This window comes from Saimiri boliviensis, chromosome 21 (genome assembly GCF_048565385.1).
Source record: "Saimiri boliviensis isolate mSaiBol1 chromosome 21, mSaiBol1.pri, whole genome shotgun sequence".
NCBI lineage: Eukaryota > Metazoa > Chordata > Mammalia > Primates > Cebidae > Saimiri > Saimiri boliviensis.
In genome coordinates, this window is record NC_133469.1 from 25797485 (window position 1) to 25817368 (window position 19884).

General features: G+C 45.5%; 1 protein-coding gene and 1 gene segment (V, D, J or C); one reads left to right on the top strand and one right to left on the bottom strand.

Annotated features, from left to right (window-relative positions):
* The window catches only part of LOC101043545 (DNA topoisomerase 3-beta-1), a 270953-nt gene that overhangs the window by 170486 nt on the left and 80583 nt on the right, over window positions 1-19884 (bottom strand). The window contains exon 4 of the mRNA XM_074391007.1: window positions 1728-1901. The gene's annotated coding sequence lies outside the window, so the exon portion shown is untranslated. The remainder of the gene's footprint in view (window positions 1-1727; window positions 1902-19884) is intronic.
* Window positions 930-19222, top strand: LOC101041648 (immunoglobulin lambda variable 5-52-like). The segment is given in 2 exon segments: window positions 930-1340; window positions 18738-19222. Coding segments are annotated over 2 exon segments (531 nt in total).

The window sequence follows — 19884 nt, forward strand, 5'->3', positions numbered from 1 at the left end:
TATCAGAAAAAATTGTAGATATGAGGTCAAGGTAATAATTTTTTGTTTTGAATTCTGGACATTTTGTGTTCAAGATTCCAAGTTCATTCAATAGAAAATATTACATAAGAACATTTGCCTTTGCATTTGTTGAGCAAGAGAAGGATATAGATACAAAAATGTGTATATTACACACACCTGTCCTTGGACCAAAGTCTGCAGAGCCCAGCTGTTCTCTGCAGCTGCAGCTCCCAATCACTGTTCACGCATCCATGGTCTGATTCCCGTGAAAAATACACGTGGGGATATTACAATACAAACAAATTGTATAATATCTAGAACAAAGTCTTGACCAGAAAATATGAAACAACTTTGCAGAAAATGACATTTTACTTAGGATATAATGGTTAATTTAATTAAGCAGAAAAATATGTCATACTGTTCACCGTTAAAAGTAAGTCTACCAAATCTATTAATTTTCCTATAGCATTAAATTGAGTCAAATCTCTGTAAAAAACGTGAAATCATTGTATATATAATTTTTGCTGAATTGTTGCTTTTAACATATCACATATTTTTTTTTGAAAATTTTTATTTTTTACTGTTCTCCTGGAAAGCCTTTATCTGTCCTTCAACCTAGCTCCTCAGCTGACCCTTTTACTGGGATGCCCACACTGATGGCATCATGGGCAATTAGATTTTTCTAGAACGTACTGTGTGGATGCTGACACCTTTAAAATTTATATATTTACTTATATGCACATCCTGTGGACCACGACTTCTTCTGTAAGTGGGAGATCACAGTAATCATGCATAGCATGACGGAGTCAGTGTCCAGGAATCAGACCATGGATCTCTGAATAGTGACGGGTGAGCTGCAGAGACCAGCTGGACCACAGAGTTTTGTGTCCTCCAACCAGCAGTGATGCTGTGAGGCTGCCTTGTGGTTCACACTCAGATGCTCAGTAAGAACCATTCACTCAAAGAAGTCCAGGCCTTGGAGCTAAGGCACTGTGCTCACTGATGAGGACTCAGCAGCCATGTCTTCTCTGGCCTGGCAGAGTTCCCTGAGCAGTGGCCTTTGCATGGTCTCAACAGATGCTTCCTCTCTGGGCCCTCACAAGAAGGAATGCAAATCTACCTCCTCTTCAGACAGCAGTGTGAGCTGAGCTCCAGCCACAGGGCTCAGGGAGGGGCTGAGCAGCGAATGGATGGAAACACGTTTGCATGAGCAGCTCCTCCTCTGAAGAGGGTGGCCAGAAAAGGAGGCCTGGGGCAGCCCAGTCCCACTGCGGGTGCATGGGCTGTGTCCACCATGGCCTGGACTGCTCTTCTCCTCCTGATCATCTCTTACTGCACAGGTAGGAACAGACCTCAGAGACCAGGGGCAACCACCCAGCCTGACTCTGGCCCTTCTAGCAAAGTGTCTGAGAAGCTTTACCCTGGTCCCTGCCTTTCTCTCATGAGTGTCTGCATTTCCAGGTTCTCTCTCCCAGCCTGTGCTGACTCAGCCATCCTTTCTCTCTGGATCTCCTGGAGCTTCAGCCAGATTCACCTGCACACTTAGGAGTGACATAAGTGTTGGTAGCAAAGCTATATGCTGGTACCAGCAGAAGTCAGAGAGCGCTCCCAGGTATCTCCTGTACTACAACTCAGACTCAGATAAGCACCAGGGCTCTGGAGTCCCCAGCCGCTTCTCTGGATCCAAAGATGCCTCTGCCAATGCAGGGCTTTTACACAAATCTTACCTCTGCTCTCTTGGCCTGGAATAAGCATCAGAGTAAAGAAGACAATGTGTCTTGGCACCACAGGCTCCTGGGAGCCCCAGATGGTGATGTCTGCTGGCCTCCAACTTGCAGATTTTAGATTTTGGGCTCTTGCTTCAGGTATGGTCACTTGGGCTTCTGCAATACTCTGGGATCCTGTATGAGGATGAGAGTGATGTTCATCATTTAGGATGTGGAAACAGCCCAGTATTAACTCAGGGCACCCGCCCCATGGGGACATGAGGCACAAGCCTCCCATCCGATTCCCCAGCCTGGCTGATCGACTTGCTTTTACCTTATGTGACTATCACCAGACTCAGGACATTCCTGCAGTCATTTTTTTCCATCCAGGACTGAACTGAGGCCATTCCCTGGGCCTGTAGCCTTGTATCCAGTCAATCTTTATACTGAGCTTTCAGGATAAAACACCCCCAGCCTGGGCATTGCCACACAGGCAGGTATCTCAGAAGGAAAATACTCTTGGTGATAATCAGATGCCTGGTCACATGAACTTGGTGTGTGCTTGTGTCCATGACTAAGGTCAAGTTTGGGGCTAGGAGTAAAAGTGGTCACCACGTGGTGTAGGAAGAATGTGCTGAGTTTTTTTAGTCAAAGATAAACCTTGTACACCTTCCTGCTCTTCCCTGTACCTAAGGCAGCCCTCCAAAGTTTGCAGGTTTCTGAGATTCTCCATAAATGGAGAGGGAATATCCCCTAGAAGGGATAACTGGGATGCCACAAAAGGACAAGACAGGAGGAAGGCACACAGATGTTAGCAAGGGTTAAACAGCAAGTATACACTTGATCATGCCAAAGAACACTGAAATAACTTCGAGGATAATTCAGTGTCCTCAAAGATGAAAAACAAATTCAAGATTAAGGGCTTCAAACCCCCATTAGGTCCTTGTGCAAACAGATGCTGAATTCCAACCCACATTAAGAAAGAGGCTAAAAAGATGACGCAAAATCTCTGAAAGACAGGTGGAAGGGATTTCTGCAGTTTCTTGGTGCTTGAGACAGGGACCTGACAGGCACTCACCTGAAAATCCTGCAGGGTCACATCAGAGGGAAAAGAATGTGTTGGATACATAAGATGACTTTGATGTTGAAAACACCACCTCCACCACCAATAATAATGGTTTTCATTATTCATACTTAGGTGCATGCACAACCTCTAGCAACCATAATTACCACAAAAGACAGGCATTGTCTAAACTTTTATGACGTTCGGTGTTGTAAAAAAGATTATACAAAGTATGTAAATAATGTGGGCACTAATAAAGTGAGGTTATATGTTGCAAAATCTAGGGTTCCTGTTGAACTTACAGAATGTAAAACTAAATAGGAACTAATGTAAAATGATACAATAGAAACACTTGATTCATGAAAAATAAAAAGTGAGGAAAAAATGAAGCAACAAAGCACAAACAAAGAGAAATACAATGTCAGCAATTATATTAAATGTAAATGTATTGTTGAACCAGATAAAAATACATTCCCTTAAAATAAAGCTACTTGTGTGTCACATTTAAAAGGATGCTAAAAATGCACTATGAAAACATTTACCTGCAGAAAGCTCTTGTGGTTTTCATGCTATCAGAGAAAATAGTTTTAATGAGAATTATTTACATTAGGAAATGTGGGGCATTGTATGTATATAAAATGAAATATTCAACAAGAACACACAACAAGCATAAAATATACATCAGTCCAGGAGTGGTGGCTCATGCCTGTAATCCCAACACTTTGGGAAGCCAAGGCTGGTGATTTGTTTGCGCTCAGGAGTTCTAGATCAGCCTGGGCATCAGGCAACCAGATGGCAAAACTTCATCTCTAAAAAGTACAAAAAAATTTAACCAGGCATGGTGGCATGTGCCTGTAGTCCCAGCTACTTGGGATACTGAGTTAGAAGGAGCCCTCAAGCCTGGGAAGTGGATGTTGCAGTAAGCCAAGATAGCACCACACACTCCAGCTGGGGCAACAGAGTGTGAGATCCTGTCACACACACACACACACACACACACACACACCCCCCAAAACAAACATGTTCCTAATAATATAATCTGTATGGAATATAAATTAGCAGGACTAAAGAAAAGAATCAATTCTCGATTATAGTTACAAACAGTGGCATGCTCTTTTATTAACTGAGTGAATCAGGAAAAAAAAAAAACTTGCCCATAAAAATATGTGAACAACCTGATTAACTAAATTGACCCACTGACTCCAGGAGCTCAAATCTGAAGAGTACTTGGCTAATGAATATGTATTACTGAAATGATTAACTGCAAGAATACATAAATGAGGCATGTGTTATTTATTTCTAACTGATTTGATGCTTCTCCTCTCTGTTCTGTGAGCAGGGGGATCACCCATGTCTATTCCTCATCCTGTTGTTCTTATCCTCTCCTCTCTCTCCCCAAGACTAAGCTGCATCCTCAGGGTGGTTTCCATCTCCCTGGAGCAAATGACTGACATGAGAAACCCTGCCTTCCAGTGCTGCTATTTTCATCATGATCTGGTTTGAATGTCTTCCTTCCAAAATGCATAGATGTATAGTGAATCACCAATGTGATAGTAATAAGAGGTGGGCTTTCAAAAGTTGATATAGTCTTCAGTATGGAGACCTCATGGTTGGGATCAGGGCCCCTTAAACAAAGGCTGGAGGTAGCAATGTGCTCTGTCTCTCTTCTTTCCACCATCTGCCATGTGAGGACACAGAAAGAGGACACTTATCTGATGACAGTGCCTTGATCCTGAACTTCCCAGCCCCAAAAACGATGAGAAAATGAAGATCTATTCTCTATAAGCCACCCAGTCTGTGGGATTTTGTGGTAGCAGCATAAAGTGAACTAAAACATGTCTGTGTTCTACAGACCTTGATTTTAGAAAAAATAAAAACAAAAACAAAAAATGAATTTGCTTCCCTTCAGATTGCCCTCTCTCTCTCTCCTCTCTCTGTCTCTGTCTCTGTCCCTCTCTCTCTCATCCTCCGATAATAGCAAGCGAAGATAACCACCCAATCAACCTAACTGCAACTATCGGCCTCATCCCTACTCCTCCCTCACTTTCTGTCAAGGGCCACAGTTACCCGTGGGTTTTTTTCTCCTGAGCTCCTCCAGATCCCAGGAACAGCCCTCAGTCCTCCTGACACATCCTCACCTGCTCTGCTGTCTTCAGGCTCTTTGTAGAAAGTGACACCAGAGATGTCTCTCTAAAGCGTCCGTTTCATCCATCCTGTCTCCTGTTTACATCTCTAACAAGCCCGGATAACGAAGCAGTCCATTCTCTGTGGAAGGAACTGCTCAGGCCTTTGCTTCCAGAGCCCCCTGCATTCTCCCCTCGCTGCAGCCTCCTCACATTAAATGGTCCTCATTTTCCCTACATGCCCTTCTTCTAGTAACCCAGAAATCCTCATGGAAAAGCCATTTATCAATACCAGTAACTCAAGACAGAGTGACTGTGTGACCCATAGATGCTGTGGACTGATGGGGAGCAGGCTCTCAGGTGACTCCACTCACTTAATTTCCACTGAGAGACTGTAATGCAACCAGTGAGCAGCAGGGGGCACTGTGGGTCTGTCTCAGGGTCCACACCGAGGGAACTCACAGCTGTGCCACCCCCCAAACTCCTCAGGGTAGCATCTCCTGGCACAGAACTGTGGAAAGTCCCAGCAGCTGCTTCCTCCTGGCCCTTCCCATGGGGCCAACTCTGAGTCTCACACTTAGTCCTCTCTGTACCAAGAACCAAACTCCGAAGGCAGCTGCTTCTCAGGGTGGGGCCGAGATCACCAGCGGGAGAAATAAATGTGTGAACACAGTCCCTCCCCCTGTCAGACCCGCGAAGAAGCTAAAAGCAGCCTCAGGTGGCAGAGCTGAGGCTCGTGTGCCAACTGTGCCCACCATGGCCTGGACATCTCTTCTCTGTGTGCTTCTCTCCCACTGCACAGATGAGGCCAGTTTTCTGGGACCTGGGGCAGCCCCCAGCCTGTGTCAGCATCTCTGGCTTTGAACCCCAGGGAGTTTAACACTTACTGGCTCCATCACCAATGTGTGTCTGTGTTTCCAGGTTCCCTCTCCCAGCCTGTGCTGACTCATCCACCCTCCTCATCTGCCAGACTCCCCTGCACCCTGAGCAGTGACATCAATGTTGGTGGAAAAGTTGTATACTGGTGCCAGCAGAAGCCAGGGAGCAGTCCTTGGTAACTCCTGAGCTACTACTCAGAGTCAAATAAGCTCCAGGGCTTTGGAGTCCCCAGCCAGTTCTCTGGATCCAAAAATGCCTCAACTAACTCAGGGTTTCTGCACATCTCAGTGCTGCAGTCTGAGGATGAGGCTATTATTGTAAAATATGGCATGATGGTACTGATGCTTACACAGTGCTCCAGACCCTCAGGGAAGTGATTTAAAAAACATCTCTCCACTCTCCCAGCCTGGTACATTCACGCTGCTGGTGGCTCTGATGAAGCCGAGGTCAGGAAGTCACTTTTCTTGTTACATCTTCAATCAACACCTAAATTTTTTCAAACCAGTAGATCTCAAAATGTTATAACCTTTTATTTAGTTCAACTTTTAGATTGCTAATATATTCTTTATCATCATATTTTCAGAGACAAAAATGATTTGATTAGAGATTAGAAGTTTGGCTGGGAGCAAGCAGTGTGGCTGATGCCTATAATTCCAGTACTTTGGGAGGCCAGATAATCAGGAGGAGAAATAAATGTGTGAGAACAGCTCCTTCTCTTAATATTATTAGCACTATGACATCTAGAGGAAAATTGCTCTAGCATCTATAGCACTATGACTGCTTAATATTATTAGCACTATGACATCTAGAGCAAAATTGTAGCTCTTACATAATTCCACTCCTCTGTCAGGCCAGTGATGAAGATAAAAGTAGCCTCAGGTGACAGAGGTGAGGCTGGCATGTCAGCCGTGTCAACCATGGCCTGACATCGCTTCTCTTTGTGCCTCTCTCCCACTGCACAGGTGAGGCCAGTTTTCTGGAACCAGGGGCAGCCCCAAACCTGTGTTCGCATCTCTTCAGCATCTTGAAGGCGGGCAGATCACTTAAGGTCAGGAGTTCAAGACTAGCCTGTGCAACATGGTAAAGCCCTGTCTCTCCATATATATAATTATCCTGGCATAGTGGCACATGACTATAATCTCAGCTATGCAGGAGGCCGAGGCAGGAAAATCACTTGAAACCAGAAGGAGGCTTCAGTTAGCCGAGATCACACCACTGCATTCCAACCTGGGTGACAGAGCAAGACTCTGTCTTAAAAAAAATTCTTAATAGAGACATTGAAGGAGACAGAAAGAGGTTTATTCCAGCCATGCCTTGCTCAGAGTCTAGGAGTGACTCAGAGATGCTTCTGGTGTAAGTGGTTCAACATGGATTCTGCAATATGTTATCAACACGTAGAAATAAATTATATTCTACCTACTAGCAATAAACTATCAAACATCATTAAACAAAAGCAATAACAATAGCAAAAATATGATCTATGAAAATAAATCTGAGAAAATTGAAAGTCTCCTACAGTAAAAAGTACAGATTATTGAAAAGGAAATTAAGAAAAATTAAATCAACATGCATTCTTAGTTTGTAATTTAAACACTTAATATGGTTAAGAAAACATTCTTTCTATGGATCAATCAATATACTCTTGATGCAGTTTCCTGGTAGAAAAATAAATAAACAAAGAAACCAAAGGTTACTAAGAAACACAGACACTATTAAGAAAATATTACCAAATGGACTTCGTATCATACAAAAAAACATGCACACCGTGAACCAACAGAGTTTATTGTAGGGATGCAAAGATAGCTCAGTGTGTGAATTTTTTTTTTTTTTTTTTTTTTTTTTTTTTTTTTGAGACAGAGTTTCGCTGTTGTTACTCAGGCTGGAGAGCAACGGCGCAATCTTGGCTCACCGCAACCTCCGCCTCCTGGGTCCAGGCAATTCTCCTGCCTCAGCCTCCTGAGTAGCTGGGATTACAGGCACGCGCCACCATGCCCAGCTAATTTTTTGTATTTTTAGTAGAGACGGGGTTTCACCATGTTGACCAGGATGGTCTCGATCTCTTGACCTCGTGATCCACCCGCCTCGGCCTCCCAAAGTGCTGGGATTACAGGCTTGAGCCACCACGCCCAGCAAAACAGTGTGTGAATTTTAATCAACGAAATTCACTGCCTTTCAGGCTAAAGCAGAACACAGGATATTATCAATCAATCCAGAAAAGGCATTTGATGAAATTCAACCCTCAATTATGATAAAAAGTAGCAGAAATAGAGAGGTACCTCCTCAACATGATAAATAAACTATAAAACACTTGTAACTCAACAAAAACATGAAAGTGAACCATGGATGGCATTTCCCCTAAGGAGGGAACAAGGAAGCATGTCCCATCTCATCACTGCAGTTCCACATAGGACTGCAAGATACAGCCAGACAAGTACAAAATAATTTTTAAAAGACATAAATACCACAAGAGTCATAATAAAACTGCCCCTATTTTCAGACGATGGGATTATCTACATAGAATTGCAATACAAGTGATTTCATCTAGGTCACAGGATACAAGATCAGCATGAAAAAAAATGATCTAGATGTATTTATAATAGCAGTAAGCAAGGCAAAATGAAAATGTAAAATCCTTCAAAAGGGGAAGATGAACTCTCAAATTTTAACTCTCATCTTTAACAAAAATTGACTTAAATGAATTCTATACACAAATATAAAACAACTGTTAGAGAGTAACATTGCATAAAATCATCAGACTCTAGAAAATATTTAAACATTCTTATACAAGATTCTACCAAGGATACAATCCATAAAAGGAAAAAGATAACAGAAGAATGTCACCAAAAATAAAATTTTTGTTCTGTGAAATAGTCTGATAAAACCAAAAAGTGACTAGATTTAAACTGGGAGAAAATATTGTAAAATCATATATTTGACAATATATTCATACTTAAAATATATGTGACATGCAGTTTACTCATATGACAAACCCACTGTCCCCAAGCCTAAAATGAAAGCTGGAAAGAGAGAGAGAGAGAGAGAGAGAAACTTTTAGAAAAAAATTTACTAATTGTTTACAGCAATTCAACTTTTCCTCAAAATTATCTCTGAAAAGAATTGAAATAAAATTCTTTTAAAAGGAGTCTTAAAAACTCAACAATAATAAAACATGAAATTCGATTAGAAAATGGCTAAAAGACTTGAATAGATATTCCATGAATAAAATATACAAATGGCAAACTCACAAAGAGATGCTCAACCTCCCTAACCATTAGGGAAATGCAAAGTAAGAATATGATGAGATATCAGTTTACACATATTAGAACAGTTAGAAAACTAACGGTAGTACTCAATGCCAGTGAGGATAAGAAAGAAGTGGATTGGAATGGATACATTCTTCTTCACTCCTGGAAGGAAAGCTGCCCTGAACCCTCAGAGGCCCAGCCAGAGGATGAGGCTGAGTACTCCTGGAGGCTACACCACAGTGGTCCTTAGCACAGTGAGGGACCCAGATGGGAAAACAGGACATGAAGGAGCTTTTGGCTGATCCTGGGTACAAACAGGAACATGAGAGATCAGGATCACATGATCAGACACCCGAGCTCTCAGGGACACCTAAATTTTAACTATTCATAGAGAGAAAGGTGGGTGAAATGGTGTAAATTGATTCCTACAGCTGTTTGAATTTTAAAGTGGAAAATATTTGTGAGTGATTTGGGAGATGCAGGTTCCCTAAAAAGAAGAACTTATTTACTTTATATTTCAAAAATCAAACAGTAATAGTTGGATCAAGTCTAAAGACTGAGGTCAAACACATTTCATTCAGAAAGCAGCATCTCCAAGGATTTTGTTGTTCTTGTTTTTACCAATTAAAAGCAAAAAGAGAAAACTCATTTTTGTATATTAATAAAGTTTATTTTATATTCTAATTTAATACAAGTGTATTTCATAGCTCCTTTAAGTATTATCAGATTTTTAGGGGTGACTCTCTTCTCTAATGTCATGTAAAAAATATCCACCTAGGAAAATACGTTGAAGGTCTAACCCCCAGTACTTCTAAATGTGACCTTATTTTTAAAATAGTGTTATTTGGGTGTAATTTGGGTGTGTAATTTGGGTGAAGCCATCTTAAGAGTCAGGTGGCCTCCTGATCCAATGTGCCTGGTGTACTTATAAGATAATAGTAGTGAGGAGACTGGAAGACACAGAGAGAATGCCATGTGAAGACAAAGGCAGAGATTAAGGATTAAGGCAAGAAAAGGAACACTAAAGATTGCTGGCGCCAGGCGCGGTGGCTCAAGCCTGTAATCCCAGCACTTTGGGAGGCTGAGGTGGGTGGATCACGAAGTCAAGAGAACGAGACCATCCTGGTCAACATGGTGAAACCCCGTCTCTACTAAAAATACAAAAAATTAGCTGGGCACGGTGGCGCGTGCCTGTAATCTCAGCTACTCAGGAGGCTGAGGCAGGAGAATCGCCTGAACCCAGGAGGCGGAGGTTGCAGTGAGCCGAGATCGCGCCATTGCACTCCAGCCTGGGTAACAAGAGCGAAACTCCGTCTCAAAAAAAAAAAAAAAAAGATTGCTGGCAAACCACCCGCAGTCAAGAAGAGGGAGGGAAGGATCTCCCTTCAGGACTATGAGGCTAGTCTCCAGAACTCTGAGACAATGCATTTGTGTAGTCTGAAGTCCCCCTATGTGTAATGCATTGTGCCAGCAATTCCAGAAAACTGACACACCAAACAATGAATGACACAACATTTTTGATGTTAATTGGACTTCTTTCTTCTTGGCAATCAATTTTTCCATGAGTATAATCATACCTGTGCTCATATTTCTAACCTTATAACTATGCTTGTAATTTAAGGTTAATATAAGAAATTCCCTGTCTTAAAAATCCTTAAGTATATGAGGACTGCTTAATATTATTAGCACTATGACATCTAGAGGAAAATTGTAGCTATATATAATTCCACTTGTTCAGTACTATTAAGACGTGAAGGTGGAAAGATCATCTTGTTATTCACAAAACACTCCTTGTCATCTCTGTGGATGTGAGAGTGCAGGAGGAGGCACAGATGTGTTCACTGGGAAGTCACAAATGCAGCTGCCTGGAGCATTATGTACGACAATGTGAGTTTGCTGGACACGTGGGCAGGAAGCAGAACAGACTGTGGCATGAGTAGCCACCTATCACCAAACCCACCAGCACCTTCCTTCCTGGGTCAGCCCGGAGCTGCTCAGACTTGAATATGTACATGGATCATGTGGTGTCTTGGATAATGTGGATTCTGATCAATGAGTCTAGACTGTAGCCTGATATTCTGAATTTCTGAAAGGTCCCTTCTTCCAAAAATCCACATACATGTTCTAATATTGCCAAATTCATAAAAACCGTGGGAAGTAGGAAGGGGAGCCTCTTTCAGTCAGAAACCAAAGAGAAATTTATCTGAGCGGGAACTAAAGGCTTATAAACAAAGAACTATCCACAAGTCCAGGCAGAGAGATGTTCAGAGAGGGCAGCTGGGAAGTTGAGAGGGGCTCTATTTCCTTTAAGAAATGAAGAGAAATGAAAGCAAACACACCTCAAACCTCCTCTTGAACCAACATCCCAACCGGCTCCTGCCCAGTCTCCGCACTGGTGTGGCTTACAAAGTGTGGACCCTCCTCACCCTCTCTTTCCCCTATCTCTGACTCACAACGTATTTTCTCAGTTCTCCTGTTCTCTCCCTTTTATTCCACATTCCACTTCTCTCCTGTGACATCCTCAGTCAATCACCAAAATCTTTCTAGAAGAAAAACCATGGGCATTTTTCATGTCTTTTCTTGAAAGCTGTCACTCACATTCCCTCTTCTTTCTGAAACCTCTCTAATCTCTTACTACAGATGTCCTGAGGCCACTGCTTCTCTTTTCCTTCTCCTCAAGTAGCTTCTCCTTCTACTCCCTGTTTCTCTTCTCAGTCAGTTACCAGATCATCCAGTGAAGCAGTCAGTCAGGTTAAAGGATGGGTCCTCCCAAGTGCTCACCACCCTGCTCCCTATGTGTGATCTCCGGAAGAGTCAAGTAGGGAGAGAGAAACATGGCTTCATGAGTTCATGGGGAAGTGGGTGCATGACTGAACTGTCCCTGTTCTCAGCAAAGGTACTTTTTATTTTATCCATAGTTTGGATATGAGACAACCTTCCCCTAGGGACTCTTTATAAAATGGGGAGAATTGTGTGTCTTGTTCCAACAAAGGAAGCCCAAATAGAAAACTAAAGGCTGAGAGGAGGTAGGAGGCTGCCATGAGAAGGCCTCTCACTCTGCCCTCGGACAGGGAATCGGCAATGGTCAGGCCCTGGTGGGGGCAGGAGCTGCTGTCAGGACCCTCTAGGATCCAATCACAAACACAATCGGCTTTGGCCTGGACAGTAGGGGGTGCTATGGGGCCTGCCAGTGAGGGCTCTGTGGGACTGGAAGCCAAGGAAACAAATACCTGAGCTTGGTCTGCACACAGGACTGGGGCCACCAGCTGGGTCTTCTCTGGGTCCCTGGGGAGCCCCAGGCAAGGCTCAGCTCAGGCTCACACCACCCAAAAATAACACCCAGCCACAGAGTCTGCACATAGGCTTAGGGAGGGATATGGTTGGGCAGGGGAAGAGGAGCACATTTGCATGAAGGGCCCCTCACTCACCTCTGGGGCCAGAGGGTGGATAAGAGAGACCTGCAGTCTGGCTGCCTCAGCAGAGCTCTAGGGAGTCTGTACCATGGCCTGGACCACACTCCTCCTCCTCCTCCTCACTCTCCTCCTTCACTGCACAGGTCAGGAGGACCATCAGCATCCTCATCCCCCAGCTCGCTGACACCACCTCCCAAACTCATACCAAAAATGTTGATATCTCTTGTCCTTCTTCCAGAGTATAATGTGTGTCTGTGTTTTTAGGTTCTCTCTCCCAGCCTGTGCTGACTCAATCACCCTCTGCCTCTGCTGCCCTGGGAGCCTCAGTCAAGCTAACCTGCACTCTGAGCAGTGGGCACAGTAACTATGCCATCGCATGGCATCAGCAGCAGCCAGGGAAGGCCCCTCGGTATGTGATGAAGCTTACAGGTGATGGAAGCTACAACAAGGGGGACGGAATCCCTGATCGCTTCTCAGGCTCCAGCTCTGGGGCTGACCGCTACCTCACAATCTCCAACCTCCGGTCTGAGGATGAGGCTGATTATTACTGTCAGACCTGGGATACCGGCATTCACACAGTGACACAGGCAGATGAGGAAGTGGCACAAAAACCTCAGCCTGCTAAGGGCCTTGTTCTGTGAAAAATTTCAATTTTAAGACATTTCTAATATGTACAACATCTACTTGGAAGCATCCTCTGGTTTAAAACACTGTACTCTCGATTTCCCATTCAATGTTTCTGAAGTCTCAGATAAAGTAAAAACAAAAGCAAAAACATAAACCTCCTGATAACGCCGAGATGTTGCCTGCTTATGTACACATGCTAATACCAAACCCTGTGAATCTTTTCTCTTGAGAGAGAAAAAAACAAAACAAAACCATGAACCTTCCCTAGAGCAAATCTTGCTGAGAGCCCAAACACCAAGTCAGCAGGTGGACCGTTCCCTACTGCATGGACTCTGTTCTTCAAGGAATGAACAAAGAGACCTTCCCTTCCCACCAAGGTGTCTGCAGTCAGGGCTGTATGATGCTCCCTGTGCCCTGGGACAAGGCACTCAGGAGTGAAATATCATGGAGGTCACAGGCCTGGGAGAAATGCCAGGCCTAGAACTCACCTGCTTCACTTGCAAATTCTTTTACCTGTCAAATTGTCAGAATAGAATGGGTTTGGGCATGGGGGAACCTACTGGGGCCAGAAAACCTCTTTGTGAGCTGTGAGAAGGTGACATGGAGGCTCCTAGGGCTCATGAATGTGGCTTCCCTCCAGCTCATTCCACTCAGGAACATGAGGACCCCCTGAGTTCACAAACACTGACTTGTGTTAGCTCTTTTCCTACCCCATTGGAGCTTTCCAATGATCTTGGCAGTGCAGTGGAATCTGTGAGACAGCAGACAGCAGAAACTCCTCAACCCGTGCAAGTGAAACTCCCTGTGTGAAACTCTTGATACGCCCAAATCCTGCGGTCACCTTCTCCTGAGCAGGGAACAGCAGAGCTATTAAGGGTTACCATGGAAACTGGCACGGATGGCTCCAGAGGAACCCTGAATTTGTGACCCAGGACTGGAGTGATTGACCTTCAGGGGTCCAAGCCTGATTCTCTTTTGTCAATCATTCTTGACCACCTCTGGGCTTCAGACTGAGGGTCAGGATGACTATCACTGTCACAGCTGAATATAACCTGACGCTACCATGAGCTCCCATTCCATGGGAATGTGACATAAAAATCTGCCCTCCATTTCCTCCATTAAATCCATCACTGTCCTGTGCCTACTGTTAGTAACACTTGCACAGGTTTTGGTTTCTGTTGTCACTGTGCTCCCAGTGGGTCTGATACCTTAATTTAGCTCATCTTGAAGAGGCCAGTGAAAATAAACCTTTTCTTAATGGCCTCCCAATGCACACAGAACATTTGCCTGCACAGGCTAAGATACACCCCTCCATGTGCAAGATGGCTACGTCCAGGGGAACACAGTCCCTTCCCATGTGACACAGGAGATCTGAGTTTCATCTTCCCAGTCCTGTAGATGTCCCCTGTCCGGGCCTTGTGGATCATTCCCTGAGCTCTGAAACCCTAGGGAAACTGCTGCTTCTCTCTCCTCAGAAGACACCCCCAAGGATTTTCTAGATCCTGAGGTACAGAATCAACCTCCCAGTTAGAATGGGGCTTTGGAACCCATTTCTGTTCACCCTCTCTACTTTAATCCCATGAACCTTAATTCTTTCCCCACTCCGCTTCTTTGGCTGGGCTGATGCTGGACTGCATCTCAGTTCTTTGGAGACTAGAAGGATAAAAAGCACAGAAAGCGGCTGGGCATGGCGGCTCACGCCTGCAATCCTAGCACTTTGGAAGGCCGAGATGGATGGATCACCTGAGGTCGGGAATTCGAGACCAGTCTGATCAACATGGTGAAACCCCATCTTTAAAAAAATACACACAGAAAGCTTTCACTTGGTTAAGCAGTATCTCCCAAGAGCCACTGGGGAGCTGCTTTCTGCTCGTCTCCCTCCTGCATCGTGATGGACTCCTGGACCCTGGGCTCTCCTGCCTCATTCAGCTTACCATCCCTCCCCTCTCCACTCATTACTAGGGCTGGGTAGAGGAGGGGTGGTAATTGTTTAATAGGTAGTTTCAGGGGTATTACAGAAAGTGAAGCAGAAACTATAAAGAAAAACAACTTTCCCAGGCTGGCTCACTCAAAGGCCTAGAGATAGGCAAAGCCCGGGCAGAGCTCTGATAGCACTATCTACAAAGCCTTCAAGGGACTGGCTCCCGAGTCCCCCCACCCCACCATTTCCTCCCAGAACAGAGATAAGAACAAGTTTAACAAGTACCCTCTGTAAGGCCGGTTGCCTCTCCGGGAGCTCGGACACACCCTTCCCTCTCCGTGCCTGAAATTACGTCACCAGAATCTGCACTCCGCATCTAGCTTTGCCACGCCCACCTCTGCACTCAACACTAAACTCTGCACTCGCACCTAGCCAGCCGTTGGAAAACCCCGCCAAAATTTCAAAGAAGCCCCGCTAAAACCCACCCAATAGCGCATTGCCCCGCCCAACCCGCTCACCGGAAATCCCGCCTACCTACCTAGAGCAGCTTGCCACGTCTACGTCCTGTTCTCCACAGCCAATCACAGCGCCTTCCCTCCCTATATAACCCCAGGCCTGAGAGGAGTCAGGCACGACTTCTCGGGTCCGTTTTCCCTGGTCCATAGAACCTCGCCCGGGGCCGAATAAATTGGCGTCTAATTGTTCTCATGCAGGCCTCAGTTTCCTCATTTTAAACTCGGCAATAAACCTTACAGAGAATAAACCTTACACCCTCTATTTCCTCGGCTTGTTCTTTGTCCCAGTAACTGTTTTTGCAAAGGTTGTAAAAGTTCTATAAATTCCTGTTTTCCCGTCTGTGTGGAATGCTGAAGACCATGAGATTTGTCTAAGTTGCAATAGCTCTCACTACTTGATAAACTGCCCTTGTTCTGCCTCTATGAGCTTGCTTTCCTGCCTTGCAAGTTCAGTGCCACTGAATGCCCAACCCCCTTCAGTTGCATGCATAAAAGTGAAGCCCTGTTTTTGTTCGGGGCTCAGCCTTTGTATGTTAATCCACTGAGCCAGTGGCCACTTCAGTAAAATCCTCGTTTCACCCATTGGTCTCTTCTGCCTTTCAATTCCCACAACAAAAGTTCTTTCCATAATCTTTGCTTACAACATTTTTATCTAGATGTCTGCTCCTCAGGATACGATTGTGTCAGTGGAAATCTGATACTTGAGGAAATGTGGGCTCAGCGTTCTGAAAGGTCTGACTCTTGTTTGGCCTAGGGCTAGTGTCAAAGAGAAAGAAGAGAGGTACTTAGCTTTGGACAACGAAGGCACAGCTGTCAAGGGGCTGAGATCTCTACAATGTGGGCTTAATTCATGTTTTTCTTTGCAATATATATGAATGAGGGACTGACAGGAGGACGGAGGCTTAGAGGGAGAGGCTGGTGCTGCCCTGTCCTTTCTGGGTTTCTTGCTCTGCTGCCCCTAGGGGAGGCTCCTCAGGGAGGAAGAGCTCCAGGGCTCTCCTATAAAGCTCACACAGTGAGCTTGGCAGGTGAGTGCAGGGGGAGAAGGGCTGTGGTGAAAACTTGAGACTCAGGTGCTAAGTGGCATGGACACTGCCCAGCTCCATCCTTTTATGGAGAGGACAGAATGGGCACTGGAAGGGACTGAATACATGGGTGCATCTGGGCCTTGGGCAGCAGGGGACACTGAGGCCTGTGCTCTGGATCCAAGCTGGAAGCTGCTCCGTGGCCCTGGGCTGGAGTTCTCTGCCCTGACCCACTGGAGCCAGCAGCTGTATCCTCACAGGTTCCTGTGGACCACAAAACAGCCCCACCCAAGTCTGCACCCTCCCAGGGTCAGCTTTCCAGGCAGAGTTAAGAGTCAGGTCCCATGGTGGGGCTTAGACAGCTCAAGGGAGGAGGCTTGTTTGCACGAAGTGTCCCTACTCGCCCTGGGCTGCAGGAGGTAGTAGGAGGGACTTGGGCAGCTCAGGCCCAGCTGAGGGTCCTCAGGATGCAGAGCTGTATGGAGGTACCCACCATGGCCTGGGATTTTCCCCTTCTTGTTCTTCTTATTTACTATACAGGTGGCTGGGGCCAGGCATCAGAGCTATGAATAAAAGGACCAAGGATTGTGTATGTCTGTGCCCGCTGTCCTGCTGTCCTGCCTCTTTTACCCTTTGTCTGTCCTAACATCCAGGGCCCAGGGTCCAATCTGTGCTGACTTAGCCATCTTCAGTGCCTGAGTGTGTGGGCAGATGAACACCAGCTCCTGCCCTGGAAGTAGCAGTAACACTGGGCAAGAGCATGGTCCTGATACCAGAAGTTCCCAGCAGGGATCCCAAACTCCTCATCTACGACAACAGTCATCGGCCCATATTGAGTGAACACTGACTTCCTGAGCATCTCTGGGCTTCTATACTCTTCACTTCAGGATCCTGGGCAAAGTCTTTGTTGGTCCTGCAGTCCTCAGAGTCAGGGTCCTTGGCAAGTGGTCACCACCTCCTGCTCTAGGAGCTGCAACATTCTTGGATCCTGTGATGTCTGCTGGTACCAGCTCTTACCAAATGCTTCCCTAACGTTCCGCTTCTGGGAAATATTAAGGCTTCACCAATTCCAGATTATTCTCTGGGTCCTGTTCAGGTAACAAGGCTCTTTATCTCTGGTGTCAAGCTGTAAAACAAGGCTTATTCATTACTGTAAAACATATTACTGGGAGTTCAGATACAATGGGAGGCAGGCAACACTTTATTTCTCAGTACAAATTATCTGTGTTATGACATTCTTGCATTGCTACAAAGAAATATCTGAGGTTGGAAAACTTAGAAATAAAAGAGGTTGAATTGGCTTTTGGTTCTGCAGGCTGTACAAGAGTCATGGTGCCTGCATTTGCTTGGCTTCTGAGGATATCTCAAGCATATTTTACTCAGTGGAACGTGACGTGGGAGCAGACATCTCTCACAGAAGAGTGGGAGCAAGAAAGATAGTAAGAGGGGAGGTTCCACACATCTAAACAGTCGGATCTTGCGAGAACTCACTCATTGTCATGAGGACAGCACCAAGCCTTGAGGAATCCTCTCCTATCACGCAACCACCTCCCATCAGGCGCCACATCCAACACTGGGGATTACATTTCAATAGGAGATTTAGAGAGGACACACATCCAAACTATATCAGGAGGCGTGTGCCTTGTAACCAGCGGGGGATGCTGTGGGACTGACCTATGGTCCCTAAACAGCTGCTTAGTAAGAACCATTCACTCCAAGAAACCCGTGTCCTGTGCTCACCGATGGTGACTTAGAAGCTGTGTCCGCTCTGGCCTGGCAGAGTCCCCTAAGCAGAGACCTATGTATGGTCTCAGCAGGTGCTTCCTCCCAGGGCTCTCCCAGGGGGGAAACCAAACCTTCGTCCTCCTCAGTCTGCAGTGTGAGCTGAGCTTTAGCTCCAGGGCTGGGGCAGGGGCAGGGGCAGGGGGAGGGCTGGGAAGTCCTTGGATGCAAACACATTTGCATAAGCAGCCCCTCCTTTGGCAGAGGATGGAGAAGAAAAGGAGACCTGGGGCAGCCCAGGCCCACTGTCAGGGCTCAGGGGCTGTGTCCACCATGGCCCAGACTCTTCTTCTTCTCATGCTCCTCTCTCACTGCACAGGTAAGGAAAGTCCTTATAAACTGATTCTGTGTCCAACCGACACCATCCCCTGTGGCTCATACCTATGAGAAACTTTCCCCTGGGCACTGCCTTATCATCCATGATGCCTGTGTTTTCAGGTTCTCTCTCCCAGCTTGTGCTGACTCAGCCATCTTCCCATTCTGAACCTTCTGGAGCTTCAGCCAGACTCACTTGCACGCTGAGCAGTGGCTTCCGTGTTGGTGACTTTTGGATAAGGTGGTACCAGCAAAAGCCAAGGAACCCTCCTCGGTATCTCCTGTACTACCGGGCAGACTCAGATAAGGGCCAAGGCTCTGGAGTTCCCAGCCGCTTCTCTGGATCCAGTGATGCATCAGCCAATGCAGGGATTCTGCACATCTCTGGAATACAGCCTGAGGATGAGGCTGACTATTACTGCTGTACATGGCACGGCAACTCTAAGTCTCACACAGTGCTCCAGACCCATGAGGAAGTGAGACAAAAACCTCTCCTCTGCTCTCCTGGCCTAGCGCAGTCACCACTGCTGGTGGCTCTGATTAAGTCTAGCTCAGGGGGCGACATCTGTTGTCACACCAACAGCACTTGAGCTCCCATTGACAAGTAGGTCTAACAAAGTCCTACCTTGCACACATTTCACAGGCAGACATCCCTTGCTCAGGGATAAAATATCTCAATGTTGACAATGAAGAAGGCAAGAAGTGTGGGTTGGGGCTCATCTCAGCTCAGAGTCTGGAAGTGACTCAAGAGATGCTGCTGGTCTGAGAGTTTTAATATGAGCCTTGGGATACAATACAGGAATGCAGAAGGGAATTGTATTCTCTCTATCAGCAGTGAACCATCAATAATTGAAAAGTCAATACATTTAAAATAGCATAAAAAAATGAAATACTTTAGGATAAGTATGACAAAAAATGTTGTTTTAAGAACTAGAAATCACAAATATTGCTTAGACTCAGGTCTTCTTTAAGATAACATTTGTTTGTTTGTTTGTTTTTTTAATTGAGATGGAGTTTTGCTCTTGCTACCCAGGCTGGAGTGCAATGGCACGATCTTGGCTCAGTGCAACCTCCACCTCCCAGATTCAAATGATTTTACTGCCTCAGTCTCCCAACTAGCTGGAATTACAGGCATGCACCACCACACCCAGCTATTTTATTTTATTTTTGTATTTTTAATAGAGACGGGGTTTTGCCATGTTGGCCAGGCTGGTCTTTAACTGCTGGCCTCAAGTTATCCACATGCCTTGGCCTCCCAAAGTGCTAGAAT